The sequence below is a fragment of the Crocuta crocuta genome, unplaced genomic scaffold, assembly GCF_008692635.1.
Source record: "Crocuta crocuta isolate KB4526 unplaced genomic scaffold, BGI_CrCroc_1.0 scaffold282, whole genome shotgun sequence".
NCBI lineage: Eukaryota > Metazoa > Chordata > Mammalia > Carnivora > Hyaenidae > Crocuta > Crocuta crocuta.
This window is the reverse complement of record NW_027529174.1, coordinates 2818260-2837787: the sequence shown is the minus strand read 5'-3', so window position 1 is coordinate 2837787 and position 19528 is coordinate 2818260. Positions and strand designations below refer to the sequence as shown.

At 35.7% G+C, this 19528-nt stretch overlaps 1 protein-coding gene across 5 annotated transcripts in view; it reads right to left on the bottom strand.

The window, feature by feature from the left end:
- Positions 1 to 19528, bottom strand: part of CLOCK (clock circadian regulator) — a 146878-nt gene that overhangs the window by 58735 nt on the left and 68615 nt on the right. For 4 of the 5 annotated variants that reach the window (XM_077757762.1, XM_077757766.1, XM_077757763.1 and 1 more), the window contains exons 4-7: positions 13223 to 13312; positions 10777 to 10836; positions 6387 to 6535; positions 3481 to 3572 (exon numbers count right to left, since the gene is read on the bottom strand). In XM_077757762.1, coding sequence (XP_077613888.1) covers positions 3481 to 3572; positions 6387 to 6535; positions 10777 to 10836; positions 13223 to 13269 — 348 coding nt within the window. In that variant the 5' untranslated portion in view covers positions 13270 to 13312. Of the gene's footprint in view, positions 1 to 3480; positions 3573 to 6386; positions 6536 to 10776; positions 10837 to 13222; positions 13313 to 19528 lie in introns of those variants that run through there. The other variant, XM_077757767.1, reaches the window with a different exon arrangement.

Sequence of the window (19528 nt, the reverse complement as noted above, 5' to 3'; positions counted from 1 at the left end):
GCTTCTGCACAATAAAGGAAACAATCAACAAAACTAAAAAGCAACCTATGGAATGGGAGAAGGTATTTACAAATGACATATCTGATAAAGGGTTAGTAGCCAAAATCTAAAGAACTTAGAGAACTTAACACCCAAAAACTAAATAATCCAATTTAAAAAGGGGCAGAAGACATTCCTCCAAAGAAGACATACAGATAGCCAAGACACATGAAAAGATGCTCATCATCACTTATCATGAGGGAAATGCAAATCAAAATGAGATATTACCTCACACCTGTTAGAATGGCTAAAATCAACAACACAAGAAACAACCAGTGGTGGCAAGGATGTGGAGAAAGAAGAACACTCTTGTGCTGTTGGTTGGAATAAAAACTAGTGCAGCCACTCTGGAGAACGGTACATAGGTTCCTCAAAAAGGTAAAAAGAGGGGCGCCTGGGTGGCTTCAGTTGATTAAGCGTCCAACTTCGGCTCAGGTCATGATCTCATGGTTTGTGGGTTCGAGCCCCGTGTCGGGCTCTGTGCTGGCAGCTAGCTCAGAGCCCGGAGCCTGTTTCATATTCTGTGCCTCCCTTTCTCTCTGACCCTCCTTTTTTTAAAAAAAAAAAAAAAAAAATTTATTTATTGCTCAAATAAATAAAAAAAACATTTAAAGGAAAAAAAAGGTAAAAAGAGAACTATCCCAGGATCCAGTAGTCACACTACTGAGTATTTACCAAAAGAATACAAAAGCATGAATTCAAAGAGAGACTTGTTTCCCAATGTTTATAGCAGCATTAGTTACAATGACCAAGATATGAAAGCAGCTCTAATGTCCATCAATTTATTTTTAAATATCAGCACTCTTGCTTCTTTCTTCCTTTCTTTCAATAGTTATCTACATAGGTGCTATATGTGTCTTGGCAAATAATAACAAAAAAAAATCTTTGCAGTGTAAGAAAATTTGGAGACAGTGTTGTTCTACTAGCCTATTAGTGAATTTATCTTCATTAAGGTATTAAGAAATGAGTGAAGGTATTATACCAATTTATGAATTTGTAAGGAAATTTTCATAGCAATCAAGCAGAGTAAGTAAATGTTGATGATTAACACAGATCTTATTAAACCACTGCACTGACAATATAATCATAAAATAAAAATTAAAGAGTAATTAAATGAATTAAATCCTTTCTGTTTAGACATTAGCTTCCATGTACTCTTTCATAAACATATTACTTTTACCTAAGCAAGATAACTGTGGACATTATCAATGAGTGTAGTGATGAGTGGATGATCAGAAGATTATTGCAGACCACTCTTTTATGAACTTAAAATATAATAATATTGTTACAAAAGAACATTTATCTTTTAGAGGGGGAAAAAACCTTAAAATTAGAAACTATTATTTGGTCTGTAATTTAAGTGTCCAGTAATTCAAAGAGCTACTTGGTGGTTTTCAAGCTAAAAGGCCTGTTTTTTGGCTAGCTTTCAATGAAAGAAGTTTCATGAATGGCACTGTGCACAGAGGCTAAGGCCAGGGAGGTGAAAGGCTGCAGTGAACCCTAGTTGGACTACTTACTAACTGTGTTACTTTGAGTAAGCTTCATAATCCCTTTGTTCCTTGATTTCCTTACTTGGAAGTAAGAAAGGCATAAATAGATGCTACTTCATAAGATTATTTTGAGGCTTCACAGACTTAATATGTGAAAAGTGCTCATTATTTTTCAGATTTTAAGCACAGCTACAATTATATATAATAAACTTACAGTCCAATAAACTTTCATATGGTAATATTTCTGAATGTATACATACTTAATAAATCCAGCAATTAACTGTTCCATCTAAAGTATGAAAAGAAAAATAACTCACTGATTTGCAAACCACTTTGTTGCTTCAGATTTCAGTCAATATACAAAGTTGAAATACAGTCATTACATACACATATATGCCACAGATAAATGCTTAAGGTCTAAAACAATAGATCCAAACAAATAGGGTAAGAGATGTAAATTATTTAACAACCTCCACATCCCTACCTCAACTGCCTTCCTTGGTTCTTTCTAGGTCTACTTTGTTATATATTTATTTTTCTTGTCCTTAAATGTTACTGTCAAAATATACCACCTCTGTTTCCTATTATAAGTTTGTATGGAAATTTGATATTGAACTCTGTGTACTTTGTGTGCAAAGATAATACCTAGATTATTCTACACAGGAAACAGAAAAGTAGAGAAGTAAAATTGATAGATATGAGTGACTCAAAATATTTGTGGATTTTAGAAACAATTACATGAGGTATTGGAGGGTTTTCAATTATAAGCAAATATGTTCTGAATTGTTTTCAAAAAATAATTTTGTTACAGAAGAACATTCACTTATTTCCTTTTAAAAGTTTCTACTTGAGGGGCGCCTGGGTGGCTCAGTCAGTTAAGGAACCGACTTCGGCTCAAGTCATGATCTCAGAGTCTGAGTTTGAGCCCCGCATCAAGCTCTGTGCTGACAGCTCAGAGCCTGGAGCCTGCTTCGGATTCTGTGTCTCCTCTCTCTGCCCCTCCCCAGTTCACACACTCTCTCTCTCTCTCTCTCAAAATTAAATNCACACACACACACACACACACACACACACACACACACAAGAATTATAGGCTATATCTCTGATGAACTTAGATGCAAAAATCGCCAAAAAGATATTAGCAAACAAAATCCAAGAAANAATAAACATTAAAAAAATTTTTTATTTAAAAAAAGTATGAAAAGAAAAATAACTCACTGATTTGCAAAATATTTTGTTGCTTCAGATTTCAGTCAATATACAAAGACAGTTGAAATACAGTCATTACATCCACATATATGCCACAGATAAATGCTTAAGGTCTAAAACAACAGATAGAAATTTTTTTAAATGTTTCTACTTGAATTAAGAAGAGTTGCCTTTCAATGTATATTTCAGTGTTTTAATGTTTTTAAAATCATTTATTATCATTTTATATTGTATTTAGGTGAATTTTAATTTGTTTTAAAAAAATCCTTTGTCCAGTAGTATACATTTCATAATAATATTTAAAGATTGCATTTTTAATTAATCTCTATACCTAACATGGGCTCAAACTCATGACCCTGAGATCAAGAGTTACACGCTCTACCAACTGAGCCAGGCAGATGCCCCTCATAATAGTATTTAGCATGTGATGAATAATCTACATTTTCTTCATTTGAATGTTGTTAGTGTGGTCTCAGGTAAAGAACTTGATAGTGACAGGTTTCTGGCTTATCAAGCCTATCAAAAATCATGTAATATTAATAACATGAAAATTTAACATTACCACATACTACTATTTATTTATACTTACATCAATTAATTTTAACTGAAGATATAATTTATTGATTTGTAATGAATTAAGACTTCTAAATATTAAATTAATATTGTTAAAATATACTAAAATTTGTCATCTCTATGATTTCTGAGGAAAATAAAACTTTTCAAAAAGTAAATCTAGACATACCTCTAACATTAATTGTGTAAATTCTTCATTACTAAGGAATGTAGGTTTCCAGTCCTGACGAATTTCACTGGCATCTGACTGTGCAGTGATTTCTGTAAAGATTATTTGACACATTAGTGGCATACTCCAAACACGGGGTAGGGCTAAAGGGTGGTACAAAAGTCCAACAAGCTGCCTTCTCTCTGGCTATTTAAAAAATGAGAACCACGGGCAATAACATTTATTGGTCTAGGTAGGTATCAGGAAGCCCAGGTTTGGGTATGATGAACTACATGGGCTAATGTGGCAAGTTAGCTCCTTGGATTTGGTTTTCTGGGAATACCAGTCTCTGGCTTTTCTCTGGGAGCTCTGACCTGTATTGCTGAAGGCCTGAGACTGCTTCCTGCTTGACATAATGACTAAATATGAACCAGAACAAGCAGATTAGGATCAAGCATTAGGAACAAATTCTTTTTCCTCATCCTCTCTTGACACTTAAATGATGGAACCTAGAGCAGTCGTAAGGACATGAGCCTGGAGGAAAGGAGCCAAGGAGGTCAGTCCGTCATTCTGCTTTTGACTGAAATGACCGCAGGGTTGCCTACTGCCCAGCAGCAAGATTTCTCCCAATTGGAGGTGTTCTAGTCTTAATAATCAAGGAGACGAAATTAAGATTTGGGCAAAAACGTCAAAGTAATAATCCCAGAATGATTTTGCTTACTGTCCTCTTCTGTTTTCAAACTGGTCAAATTTGGAGATCCCTGGCTTGGGCACACACTGTAACAAAATTCTTATAGTTTATTTTGCAACATTTTTCTAATAGATTTATTTATGAGAAAGCTATTCATAAATGATGAAACCTCAACTATTTAGGTAATAAATACTTTTCCATTTTTAAATGCAGACATCTTAAACTAAAATAAAAATCTATGTCACAGATTTTACGCTACGAAACATATTCTACTTTGCAGTGAAAAGTAGGGACTAGATTGTTTTGGTTTTGTATTATCAGATATATAAATCAAGCATATTAAATTGACACCCAACTTATGGCATACTGGAAATACCTTTACTACTAATATGAAGAGTAACTAAGAAGTCTAGCTACTAATTCTGTGGAATACAGTCATGCTTTTCACATTCACACCAATTATATATATCCAAAAAAAGGATTTAAATCCAAAAGCAAATCCCACCTAGTTAAACACAGGCTTATTTTAGAGTATTAATAACAAGTATATAAGAATTCCCTTTTAATTTAAGGTAAATTTCACTTTTCTGAGAATTACATACCCAATTTTGAAAAAAAAAATGATCTACATTAATGCCAGTATTAGTCTTCAATTATCAGGGGCAAACCCATGCATATTGTTTCATTTCATTCAGCACACTGAGTGTGCTAACAAGAGACACCAAGGTTAGTGAGAATACTAACTGCAGAGGTAAAATGTAATAAAAATGAAGACAAACAATTATGACACATTTACAGAAGAATCAACAGAATTTGGCAACTGTGATGTAGTACTAAGGAAGATGAAAAAAATCCAAAAGTCTTTTCAGGCTTGAGTCCTGGGGCCTGAAAGGGTGGTGGTATAAAAATGTAAAAATGGAAGTTGAGAGAAAGAGGTGACTTGACAAAATGAAAATGAATTCAGTTTCAGATGCACTGAGGTTGAGGACATGCAAAAGAAAGATCCAAAAGTTATCTGGATACAAAAGACTGAAAAGTTTGCATCTAAAAATACAGATATGGTAGTTTAATAAAGAGGCAATAGTTGAAACTACAGAATGAGATAACCAAGGGAATGAGTGTAGAGAAAGCAAGAGCACAAAAGATGAGACATATAGAGGGCAAAAAAGAAAGTTTCAGTTAGGAAGTGGGAGTGCATGAAGAAGTGCAGTATAACACACGCTGAGAAAAAAGAAAACCAGTGGAGGATGGATTAAAATTTCCAGTGCATTAGGTATAAGAAAAAGCAACTGCTATTATTTGATTGGCAGTAAAAGGGTTGGGGCTAACAGCATTTGTGACATAAACAAAAATAATTTCAAAGAGTGGTGAAGTATAAAAACTAGCTCGGTAATGCATGACTAAGTGAGCTGGGAGGAGTGAATAAAGGTACCAGTTACAAATTCTCCTTTTGAGAAGTTTTGTGATTTCATTTCCAGCTGGAAAAGGAAATGTTCCTTTACAAGTTTTTTATCTATTATCTCTGTTACCAAAATACTTAACGTTCTACAATTTTTCCTTTTCGTGACTCATTTACATTCAAAGTGATTTTCAATTAACAAATAATCACTTTATTTTATAAAGAGTGTTTATTTACTAGACATACACTAAAATCATCTTTTAAAATGGCATACAAGGCCCAAATGATGTGACTCTTGCCTTTCTTTCAAATACACCCATAATTTTCCAACTCAACTATGCTCCAATTACACTGAACTCTCTCCCTTTTGTACACACTATTTCCTATTGCCTCCGGGTGAAATGCTATTCTCCTAACTTAACCCAAAAGGAAGACTCAGTTGAAAAAATCAACTATTTTTAAGCCTTTCCTGACACACTTTCTTCCTGTGTTCTCATGTTTATGGTTTACAAACACTACTCACATTTAAAATATCTACACTGTAAATTAGCTATTCACATGTTTGTCTTCCTTGGCTTAAGTTTAATTGAGGGCCAGGACTGCTACTCTGTAGCCCAAGAATCTATATATAATAGGCACTAAATAAAGGTTTGTTGAATGAAATAAAGAACATTAACAGGAAACCTTTAAAAGGGCAATTGATTTCTTTCTCTTAAAAAAAAAAAAAGGTGTGGAAGTATCTAATTTTAAGAATCACTATCAAGATTCTACTACATTATGCTTTAAGGGAGAGTCTGTTATTTAAAAAAATTCCACCTTATAAAGTTAAAATTTTACCTTTATGTTTTCGTAAAAAATCAATGCTCTTCTGCAAAACAGTAGATTTGTCCATTTTCCTAGCATTACCAGGAAGCATGGATCCCAGTTCTTTAATGAGAACATTAAATTGATCTCTACGTTTCTTTTCAGATTTGTTTCTAGATACTCTGATGGAAGAAAAAAAGGCAATTTTCAAACAATTTGATTACACACATAATTTAATACAATGGTCACTTTGGACACAACTACACATCATGTACTCTGTCAGTATAGGTAGTAGTATTTATCCACAAGTTACCAACAATGTACAGTTAATTTGGGCAATAATTTTCTTCTCAGTTTACCAGTAAAGAAACTTACATATTAAGCATTTACATATATGTTCTTAGGAAAATGCCAATAAAACAAACTTCATTCAAATCTCAGGTTTTATTTAACATTTACCAAGAATTTATATTTTCCTTAATAGGTTATTATGAATATTACGGAGATATATTTGTGAAAGTGCATGTATGTACATATAATTATTCAAAATTAATAAGTAGGAGAAAGTTATCCATCTCCCGTAAGTTTTAAGTAACAAACAAATCTAAAAATGAAAATCTCTCTACCCTCAGGCTTATGATAGAGGCTTCCCCTTTATTTGTTATCCCAGCCTCCAGCAAAAGCTATAACCAATTATCTGTGTATCTCTCTCTCCATTAGGCTGTGTACTTCTTGACAACAAAGCCCCAATTTTTTAATCTAAGCACTTAAATATAACAACAAACAGTAAGCACTCAAAATATGCATGCCAAAAGAATAATTAGTACTATTATATGTGCAACAGTTAACCAGTAAATAAATACTAAGTGGCACCATGACCTTCAGACAAGTAAATACAATTATTTATAAAGCAATTAACCATTCTATAATACTCTGTCTGCTTTGTGAAGTTGGTTTTTTGTTTTTTTTGTTTTTTTTGTTTTTTATGTAGGCATCATGCCCAGTGCAGAGCCCAACGTGGGGCCTAAACTCACAACCCTGAGATCAAGAGTCAGATACCTAACTGACTGAACCATGCAGGTGCCTCTGAAGTCAGATTTTCGAATTCAGTAGTGGGAAAAAAATATAATGGTTCAAATCTCTTAAGAAACATAACAGATATTAAATGGATTCCATCAAACAGTGAGTGCTTGCTATAGTAACAGAGACTATGCCAATAAAAGGTAAGGACAGTGGGAAAAGACAAGCTCTTTCAAGAAGTTCACCCGATTCCTATGGAAGTTCAGAGTTCTGAACTGGTATACCAAACTGAGTCACAGAGCCTGAGTGAGAAAAGGGTGATAATGGGGTATATGTATGCAGGGTGTTGTAGGTGTAGGAAACCTGTCCAGGAATGAGCACCTATCACAAATAGTTCAACTTGGCTAATATGGCCAATGGATGGGCTTTCTGTGCCCAAGTATACTAGAGTTGGGGAGGTGGGTGGGGGATAAATAAACACTGGAAAAAATCATAAAGTTTTTATGTTACATAAAAGGATTTTAATTTAATCCTGAAAGCCATGAGAAGGCACTGAAAGGTTTTAAAGCAAAGGAATGATGTGAACAGAACTGCTTATTAGTAAGACCATTCTGGCATCACAGCGATGAAAAGATCAAGGCTTGGTGAAACAAATTCATTTAGCCAATACTCTTGAAAACTTACTGTATGGCAAACAAGCCTGGATGTCAGATGACCATTTAGGAGACAAGTGCAACATCCTAACCTATAAACCACAGTAGTGGCAGTGTTAACAGAGTAGTGTGGGTTTGGGGTTAAGAGGCAGATCTATCAATTCCAGGTAAGTCAGATCTGGTTTGCAGTAGGAAGGCAACAGGGAAATAGAGGATTCCCAATTGACTGATAATGCTGTTTATTAATGCGAGATATAACACATGATACTGGTGCTGGTACACAGATGGTTTGGAGAGAACTTAGATATGATGAAGCTGCCTGTTTCACATTTTAGAAAACATATACACAAGACTTAGATATGCAGATCTAGTTATATTCCTCTAGAAAAGAGTAAGAAATAAGCATCTGAGAGTTAGCATATATGAAGTCTCTGAACACATGGATGAGGATAAAAATAAAAGCCAATATTCACTGGATACTTATGTGCCAGGCACTACTGTGTAAGCACTTAGGAAATCTCATTAATTCCTATGAGGAAGACTTTATTACTTAACAACTTTTCATTTTACAGGTGACAACTGAGGTATAAGGAAGAACATGCTCAGGGTCATAAAACAACCAGAAAGTAGTAATTCAAATCACCCAATATGACTCCAGGGGAAGAAAATATACAGAAATCAAATACTGCCAACTCTACCACTGGATCATAACCACTAAAGCAAACTTTACTTCATTATTACATTTAGGCTGGAAGTTCTCAGCCCTTGTGATGACCTCACTGATTAAAGGCCACAGGGGTTTCATTTTGGAGGTAGGTATAAAACTCCCTTTGTTCTTGGTTCAACACTAAGGTACTTTAACTCATCATTGTTTCACTCAGAGTTCACTGTGGTCCTACTTAATTCTGACAATACTGTGAGATTCTTTCTCTTCCTCCAGTGTCTTCCAGAGCCACAGTATTTTTGGTTCCCTAAAAACATGATCAAACCTTCAGAGTCTTCAAAAACAGAATATCCTTCACTTACCCTACCTATCTATAAACTTGGCCTTTAGCACTGTCCATGTCAATTCCTTAGAAGTCTGCTTTTTTTGTTCAGGCAAGACCAATTATTCCTATATCATTAGAGATTTTACCTCTACCCTGAAGTATTTTATAAGAACATTCCTCCACCAGAGGTTGAGGGATAAGGGATGTCCTATATATTTTTAGCTTCAAATCCAAGTCTGTTTATTTCCTTGAATACACTGTATAGTTGTCATCAAAATCTTCTTCTTAGATTTTAATCATTCAATAGAATATTCCACAATTTGCCTGGTTATTGTGAATATTTTTCTTTTTTTTTTTAATTTTTTTTAATGTTTTTATTTATTTCTAGGAGAGAGAGAGAGAGAGAGAGAGACAGCGTGAGCTGGGGAGGGTCAGAGAGAGAGGGAGATAAAGACTCTGATACAGGCTCCAGGCTCTGAGCTGGCAGTCAGCACAGAGCCCGACGCGGGGCTCGAACCCACGAACCACGAGATCATGACCTAAGTGAAAGTCGGACGCTTAACCGACTAAGCCACCCAGGCGCCCCAATTGTGAATATTTTTCTAACCCACTGCCTTTTTCTTTTCTTTTTGCTAAATATAGACATTTAGGAACTATTATTACTTATTACATGTTTATCTTTTGTATCTGTGTATAATACTACAACCTCTACCCTTGTCTAAGCACCCATGTAATTCAGCACAACCGGAAAATAAACCACAGAAAGTGTTTACCACTCACTCTCAGTGACTACAAATTGCTATAATCCTACCTGGATTCTCCCCTTCCTAATACTATAACTGTCAAGCCTCCTGTTTAAGGTAGAAGCCAACATCAACACCACCATGGCTCTAGAGCTCACTCCCTCACCTCCACTGTCCACCTTCCCTTCTATCAGAGAATGAAGGCATGTGGAGGACACCGGAGCCTACCCTGAAAGAATTCCCAATCGCCAAAGCTGAAACAATCTGAGCAACAAGATAAAATAGCACTGGAGTGGGGCGCCTGGGTGGCTTAGTCGGTTAAGCGTCCGACTTTCGCTTAGGTCACGATCTCACGGTTCATGGGTTCGAGCCCTGCGTCGGGCTCTGTGCTGACTGCCAGCTCGGAGCCTGGAGCCTATTTCAGAGTCTGTATCTCCCTCTCTCTCTGACCCTCCCCTGCTCACGCTGTCTCTCTCTCTCTCTCTCCTAGAAATAAATAAAAATATTTAAAAAAAAAATAGCACTGGAGTATAACCTAAAGTATAAAATAAATATAGATGAGTCCATACAGACATAAGTAAATGGGAAAGAACAATTTTTTTACAGAGGTATTTCAAATATATGTAGATATCCCCTTCTATGGGAGGTGGAGCTTAATTCCCCCCATTCCTACTCTGAAGGCAGGCTACACTTAATAACTTGCTACCAAAGAACAGAGCAAGTTAAGGGGAAGACAGTAACTACAAATCCAGGCAAATCCTACCTTAGCTAAATGATGAAGGTTAACATCCTTAGTGATGTCTTATGGATATTACATACTCCTAATACGATGTGATGAGACATGCACTTTTACAGGGTAATCTTACTTAATTTATAAACTGCATACTGATATTCTAAGCTCTTACATGTTGCCAATATATGTAAGTTCTTAAGACAGACAGCTTTTGGAAACCACTCTTTACTTTTATATTTACTTATTATTCATTTATTTACTATTTTGCATCTTAAGATGAACTACCTTTTTGCTTTGTCCTTGTCATCTTCTTCCACCAACCCATCAAATATACTACCATCTTCTCTAAAAGAAAAAAGAAAGTCGACAGAGAAAATAAGAGCAAACTCATTAAGCAACAGCAATACCAAAATGACATCTGAATCAAATCAGTTACACCCTAGGATTTTTGTAGAATGAATAGTACAAATTCAACTAAATGCTAACCTGTTTTCTAATAAATATTAGAAAATTAAAGTTTATCTGTGTTTAGCTACATTTTTAAAAAATTTATCACAAATGTGAATTTTAAAACTACTTACTTAGCTTACTGTACATACAACATGCAAAATCAGAATTTAATCTAACCAGAGGTTAATACCTTGTTTCAAACTGTTAGTAATCAGTGAAAACCACAGAAAGTCATTGTAGTTGCCATGATATAAAATTATTTTATTTGAGATTATTTTTAATAGCATAGTTTAAAAAACTTATTTTGAGACATCATGTTAATAAAACCACAAATTGCTCATGAGCATCACAACATGTAGCATTTAACTTACATTAATACATTTCATTCACTACGGATTTATTTGACAAATACTTATTAGCACTCATGTGCCAGCATCTGTTCTGAACACGAATACAGAGCAGTTAATCAGACACAGAGGTCCCTGCTCTCATACGGCTTATTTTCTAGGAGAACAAATCAACAAGGGAATATATGATGACAAGTTTTCTTTCTTTTTTTAAGAGATGACTTTTTAGTTACTGTTGTGTTACTTTAGTCTGAGTGGTTGGGGAAGGACTTGCTGAGGTGGGGACATTTAAGCTGAGTTCTAAGTGACAAGAAGGAGTTGGTTATGGGAAGACCTAGGGAAACAACATTCTAACAAAATCAAGAGCACTAGTGGCTAACCCCTTAATCTAAGTAGCAATATTAAATAATTTCAGGGGGCTTGGGAACTTTACATGAATTCACTATTCACTACTTAAGTCACATGCTTCTGAGGCCTGTAAAGGAACACAAAATGCCTGCTAGACCCACCGCCGAGAGTATCTGCCAATCTTGTTTCACAGAGGTCCATAACTGGACTTTCCAGGTTCCATGTGTGCAGTGCAACTAAGGTAAACTTCCGTATGTGTATGCATTTTATTGAGGAGAAAGTCTATAACTTTAATGATATTCACAGAAATAATGAACTCCTATTAAAAATTGCTGTTATGTCTGAACACAGATGTTATCTCTAGATGTTGCATCATCTAGAATGGGAATTGGCAATCGCTGAAAAGTATAATACTACAATCATATTTAATTTCTCAGGAGCAGTGAAGGAACATCCTTTCTGAGGAGACAACCATACATAAAGCCCACCTGAAAATATGGCACAGCCCAAATCTATGACAGTGCTGTAGGCAGGCCTCTCTAAAGAAATTCCTTGACCCTTAGGTCTTAAGTTCTGGTAGAGTATTTATCTTTACTGTTTATCACACAGGAAAGGGAGACAGGCTGGCCTCAGATGTCAAAAGTCACTTCTGTATACAACTCTAGCTACAAAACTCTTAAAGAATCCCCTATGGAAGAATCACACAGTACACTATAATAAAAATACAGGAACTTAAGTGTCAGACAGACCAACACAGGTCATAATTCCAGCTCATCACTTAACTATGTGACCTCAAGTTATTCAACCTCTCTGACCTATCGTTTCCTCAGCTGTAATATCTCATAGAATTATTGTGAGGTTTAAATGGAATAACATATGAAAAGTACTTGACACATTACCTGTCAAAGAGTAAGAGCTTAATTATTGTTACTGTATGTCATCAAATTAGGAACACCATTGACTGTTATAAAAACTTGTCAGTATTTCATGTGCCACCAAGAAAGAAAAAAAAAATGCTACCAATTAAACCATGATAAGCAATTGTAAAATGAATCTCATTGTCAGAGGTGTTAAAATGTAAAAGAAAAAAGTCTGACAATCAAAGAAACAAGGTTTACCCTTTTCCCAAGAATATGATTTAAAATTTTTAATTTCAAGTAATAAAATCCTAATTATAGCTAGCACTTATCAATCTCAAATACTTAAATGCTTAAGGACATGGGGTTAGCACCAACAGATATGGAGAAAAAGGACAACACATAAGGAGATAAAAGATTCTGTAAGGTGCCAAGGAAACATCTGCAACCATCACAATTTCTTTCAGAGAAGCTCTGACCAAATCACTCAAAATTACAGTTCAAGAACTGCTTAGGACACAAGCCATACACTGGACTTGGCTATAGATAATATATCTTACTATTACACTATGTTTACTCAGAAACTGAGTATAATACAGAAACTGAATGTAATAGGAATTACGTTTAAGTATAAAACTCCTTTTATCAGTTTGATAGAGACCATTACGCTAATAATAAATTTTAAAACAGCTTTATAGGATTCAAAATAAAGAGTCTCTAAAAACATACCTGTCGACAATTGAGCTCATTTTACTACAGCTTACGGTAAACAACATAACATATTACGTTTTCGTCTTGTGGTAGACATTTGTACTTCTCCTTGGATGGAAAGAAAAACACATAGTCATTAGTTTTCCAAAAAGAAATTTAGATCTACAAACAGTAATGTTGAGAAATACTTTATGGTATCATAGAGAATTCAAAAGTTTTGGTTTGTACCAAAGGCTGGAACATTGTTTTCAAGCAAATATCTTTAGCTAGGGCACATCTGAGGCTTTTTCCCTTCTAAGAAAGGAATACAGGGAAAAACTTGAGGTTCATAATTCACTTCATATTATAAATAAAGGCTATGCTTTATATTTAGTATATATATTAATTAGACTACGTAAATAGGCTATAATTCAAAAGATATATGCACTCCTATGTTCATGTAGCAATATTTACAACAGCAAAGATATGGAAACAACCTAGGTGCCCATCAATAGATGAATGGATAAAGATGTGAGGTGTGTACACACACACACACACACACACACACACACAGTGGAATATTACTCAGCCATAAAAATAATAAAATATTGCCAATCTTGACAACATGGATGGTCTAGAGGGTATCATACTAGGGTATCATACTGAAAGAAGTCAGACACAGAAAGACAAATTCCGTATGATTTCACTTATATACGAAATCTGAAACACAAAAACAAATCAGAGAAAGACTCATGAATACAAAGAATAAACTGGTGGTTGCCAGAGGGGAGAAGGGGGAGGATGACTGAAACTAGTAAAAGTAAGTAAGACCTACAAACTGCCAGTTACAAAATAAAGAAGTCATGGGAATAAAAAGCACAGCATAGCGAACATAATCATTAATACTGTAGTAACATTGTTCAGTGACAGATGGTAACTAACCTTATCATGGTGAGCACTGTGTAACATTGTATTATTGAATCACTATTTATACCTGAAACTAATATAACATTATATGTCAACTATTCTTCCATTTAAAAATAACATCTAATCAACAACAAACATTTGTTGAAAGCCTATTTTCTATTAAATAGTATGCTAAGCTTTAGGGATCCAAGGATAAAAGACAGTCCCTATAGGCAAAAATCTGGAATTGAATAGGGAGACAGATACCCAAATAACAGTAAAAAGGATAATGAAGGTATGTAGGGAGGAGTCAGAGGAAATACTCATTGTTGATGACAATGAGTGTGTCAGATAGTCTAAATGGCTATTACTAAAAATATGGTCCAGGCCAGCCAAACACCTTTTATCAGCAGGGTGGGGTGGTGCTACCCCAGAACCGGGTCCCACAGTGTGGGATCCTAGACATCAGGTTTTGGATCCCAGCCAATCGCCTAAGAGGTAAGGGAGATTGTGGAGCAGGACAAGCCAGTGGCCTGCACTACTCTGTGTGGGCTGCCTGAACAGCGAGGTTTATGAGACACCCAGTCCAGGGAGGAGAGACTGGGGTATTGCCATTTTTCTCCCCATCACCAACACAGTGGCGCTTCAGGGCCCTCAGCGAAGGCAGGACCAGCTTACACCAAACCCCGTCCCTCTGTGGCCGGCAACTGCTTACCAACTGGAATGGGACTTGACACTGAGTGAACCATATGGTCTCTCCTCCAGACCAGCACAGCCACTGGTCCCAGGCACCAACTGACAATTGTCCTGTTATTATGTATATTAGTCTGGTTTTTTTTGTTTAATTTTTTTTATTACTATTATTTTTTTCCTCTTTTTTTCCTACCCTTTTCTTTTTTTCCCTTTGGAATTGGGCTCATAGATACTGATTTGATTTTTGGTCACTTATTATTATATGTTTTTTTTTTTTTCTTTCTCTGCTTTGTCAGTCTGTTTACTCAAGTTTTTTAATTCTTTTTACACCTTTTCTAGATCTCCTTCTTTATTTTCCTTCCTCTCTCTCTGGATTAAGCCTTATAGTTTCTCTGATTCTCTGCTTGGTCTTTTGTTTCACTCCTTTCATTTTTCTCTTTGTATGGGATCAAGTTTCCCCCTACTTTTTTTAAATTTCCAAACAAATCTAAGCACACCTGGTGGAAAGTCTAAACAATCCACCACCATGAGTAAGGAGAGGCTTTGCAGATGAATGACCAGTAGGACAGAGCAGTCAAATATGTAACAATAGAGTACAGGCAACACACTCCAAAAACACTTCCTGGAGTGTGAGGCCATAGACACTGTATGACCCTTTTTCTTAATTTTTTTTTAATGTCAGCACAGAGCCAATGCAGGGCTCAAATGCACAAACCATGAGATCATGACCTGAGCTGACACTTTAACCTACTGAGCCACCCAGGTGCCCCTGACCCCTTTTTAATATAGTAGTTCTCACAGGTACTGGACACATAACAAGTTATTAAAACACGTAAAAGACAGAAACCTAGCCAAGATGACGAAATGGAAGAATTCTCCTCAAAAGAAATTCCAGAAAGAAATGACAGCCAGAGAATTGCTCAAAAACAGATACAAAAAATGTATATGAATAAGAATTTAGAATAAAAGTGGTAAGACTAATAGCCAGGCTTGAAAAAACCACAGACAACAGGAGAGAATTGCTGTAAAGATCAAAGACCTAAGAAACAGTCACGATGAATTAAGAAATGCTATAAATGAGATGCAAAATAAACTAGATACAGTGACAGCGAGGTTGGAAGAAACAGAAGTGAAAATAGGTGAAACAGAAGACAAAATTATAGAAAATAATGAAACTGAAAAAAGAGGGAAAGGAAATTACTAGACCACCAGGGGAGATTTAGAGACCTAAGTGATTAAATGAAACCTAATAATAGCTGTATCGTAGGAGTTCCGTAAGAACAAGAGAGAAAAAGGGTTAGAAGGCTTATTTGAACAAATTATAGTTGAGAACTTCCCCAATCTGGGGAAAGAAACAGATATCCAAGTCCAGGAGGCACAGAGAACTCCCTTCAAAAATCAACAAAACAGGTCAACACCACAACATATCATAGTAAAATTGGCAAAATACAAAGATAAAGAATTCTGAAAGCAGCTGGGGACAAATGGGCCTTAATGGTAGACACATAAGGGTAGTTAGCAGACCTGTCCACTGAAACTTGGCAGGCCAGAAGACACTGGCAGGAAATATTCAATGTGCTGAATAGGAAAAATATGCAGCCGAGAATCCTTTATCCAACAAGCCTGTCATTCAGAATAGAAGCAGAGATAAAGGCTTTACCAGACAAACAAAAACTAAAGGAGTTCATGACCACAAGTGGAAGGCAGCAATGACTACAAAGAAAATGAAACCTACAGATAATATAATGACACTAAATCCATACATTTCAATAATCTCTCTCAATGTAAATGGACTAAATCCCCCATCAAAACACCTAGGGTATCAGAATGGATAATAAAACCAAGATTCATCTGTATGCTACCTACAAAAGACTCATTTTAGACCTGAGGACACCTGCAGGTTGAAAATGAGGGGATGGAGAACCATCTATCATGCTACTGGAGGGCAAAAGAAAGCCAGGGTAGCCATACTTGTATCAGACAAACTAAATTTCAAAACAAAGACTGTAACAAGAGATGAAGAAGCGCATTATATCACAATTAGGGGTCTATTTCTCAAGAAGAGCAAACAAATGTAAATGTCTATGCCCATAAGGAACACCCAAATATATAAAGCAATTAATCACAAATATAAATAAATGTATAGATAATAATACTGTGATCACAGGAAACTTTAATACTCCACTTACAGCAATAAACAGATCATCTAGGCATAAAATCAATAAGGAAACAACAGCTCTGAATGACAAATTGGACCAGATGGACTTAACATATATATTCAGAACTTTTCATCCAAAAGCAGCAGAATACACATTCTTCTAGAGTGCACATGGAACATTCTCCAAAACAGATCACATACTGGGTCACAAAACAGCCCTCAACAAATATAAAAGGATTGAGATCATACCATGCATATTTTCAGATTACAACACTATGAAATTTGCAATCAACCACAAGAAAAAATTTGGAAAGTCCCCAAATACATGGAGGTTAAAGAACATCCTACTAAAGAATCAATGTGTCAACCAGGAAATTAAAAACATATGGAAGAGGAAGGAAGGGAGGAAGGGAGGAAGGGAAGGAAGGGAAGGAAGGGAAGGAAGGGAAGGAAGGGAAGGAAGAGTCCAAACACTTCGGGATGCAGCAAAGGCAGTCCTAAGAGGAACGTACACTGCAATTCAGGCCTATCTCAAGAAGCAAGAAAGGTCCCAAATACATAACATAACCTTCCACCTAAAGAAATTACAAAGGGAGCAGCAAAAAAGGCACAAAGCCAGCAGAAGAAGAGAAATAATAAATAGTAGAGCAGAAAGGAAGAATATAAAATTTTTATAAAACCCAAATCAATGAATCTAAGAGCTGGTTTTTATAAAGAACCTCTAGCCAGATTTCTCAAAAAGAAAAGACAGAGGACCCAAATAGATAAAATCATAAATGAAATAGGAGAGATCACAACAAACACCACAGAAATATAAATAATTATTAAAGAATACTATGAAAAATTCTATGCCAACAAACTGGACAATCTGAAAGAAATGGATAAACTTCTAGATACTCACTCACACATTACCAAAACTCAAATAAGAAATAAAAAATTTGAACAGACCCATAACCAGAGAAGAAATTGAATCAGTCATTAAAAATCTCCCAACAAGGGGCGCCTAGGTGGCTTAGTCAGTTAAGTGTCCAACTTTCGCTTAGGTCATGATCTCGTGATTCGTGGGTTCGAGCCCCACGTCGGGCTCTGTGCTGACTGCCAGCTCAGAGCCTGGAGCCTGTTTCAGAATCTGTGACTCCCTCTCTCTCTGACCCTCCCCTGCTCATGCTGTCTCTCTCTCTCTAGAAATAAAAATTTAAAAAAAAAAAAAAAAAAATTAAAAAAAAAATCTCCCAACAAATAAGAGTCCTGGGCCAGTTAGCCAGTTGGCTTCCTAGGGGAATTCTACCAAACATTTAAAGAAGAGTTAATACCTATTCTTTTCAAGCTGTTGCAAAAATCAGAAATGGAAGAAAAGCTTCCAGACTCAGTCTATGAAGCCAGCATTACCTTGATTCCCAAACCAGACAGAGACCCCACTAAAAAGGCAAATTACAGGTCAATATCCCTGATAAACATGGATGCAAAAATCCTCAACAAGACACTAGCAAATTGAATTCAACACTATATTAAAAAAATTATTCACCATGATCAAGTGGGATTCACTCCTGGGCCACAGTGATGATTCAATATNAAAAAAAAAAAAAAAAAATTAAAAAAAAAATCTCCCAACAAATAAGAGTCCTGGGCCAGTTAGCCAGTTGGCTTCCTAGGGGAATTCTACCAAACATTTAAAGAAGAGTTAATACCTATTCTTTTCAAGCTGTTGCAAAAATCAGAAATGGAAGAAAAGCTTCCAGACTCAGTCTATGAAGCCAGCATTACCTTGATTCCCAAACCAGACAGAGACCCCACTAAAAAGGCAAATTACAGGTCAATATCCCTGATAAACATGGATGCAAAAATCCTCAACAAGACACTAGCAAATTGAATTCAACACTATATTGAAAAAATTATTCACCATGATCAAGTGGGATTCACTCCTGGGCCACAGTGATGATTCAATATTTGCACATCAATCAACATGATACATCACATTAATAGAGGAAAGAATAAGAACCATATGATCCTGTCAACAGACGCAAAGAAAACATTTGACAAAATACAGCATCCTTTCTAATAAAAGCCCTCAAGAAAGTCAGGTTAGAAGGAACATAACATCATAAAAGTCATATATGAAAGGCCCATAGCTAATATCATTCTCAATGGGGGAAAAACTGAGAGCTTTTTCCCCTGAGATCAGGAACCCGACAGGGATGATCACTTTCAACACTCTTGTTTAACACAGTGTTAGAAGTCCTAGCCTCAGCAATCAGACAACAAAACAAAATAAAAGGCATCCAAATTGGCAAAGAAGAAGTCAAACTTTCACTCTTTGCAGATGACATCATAGTGTACATGGAAAACCTGAAGGATTCCACCAAAAAATTGCTAGAGCCAATACATGAATTCAGCAAAGTCACAAAATATAAAATCAATGTATAGAAATCAGTTGCATTTCTATATACCAATAATGAAGCAACAGAAAGAGATATCAAGAAATCGATCCCATGTACAACTGCACCAACAACCATAAAAATACCTAGGAATAAACCTAACCAGAGAGGTGAAAAACCTGTATGCTTAAAACTATAGAAAACTTATGAACG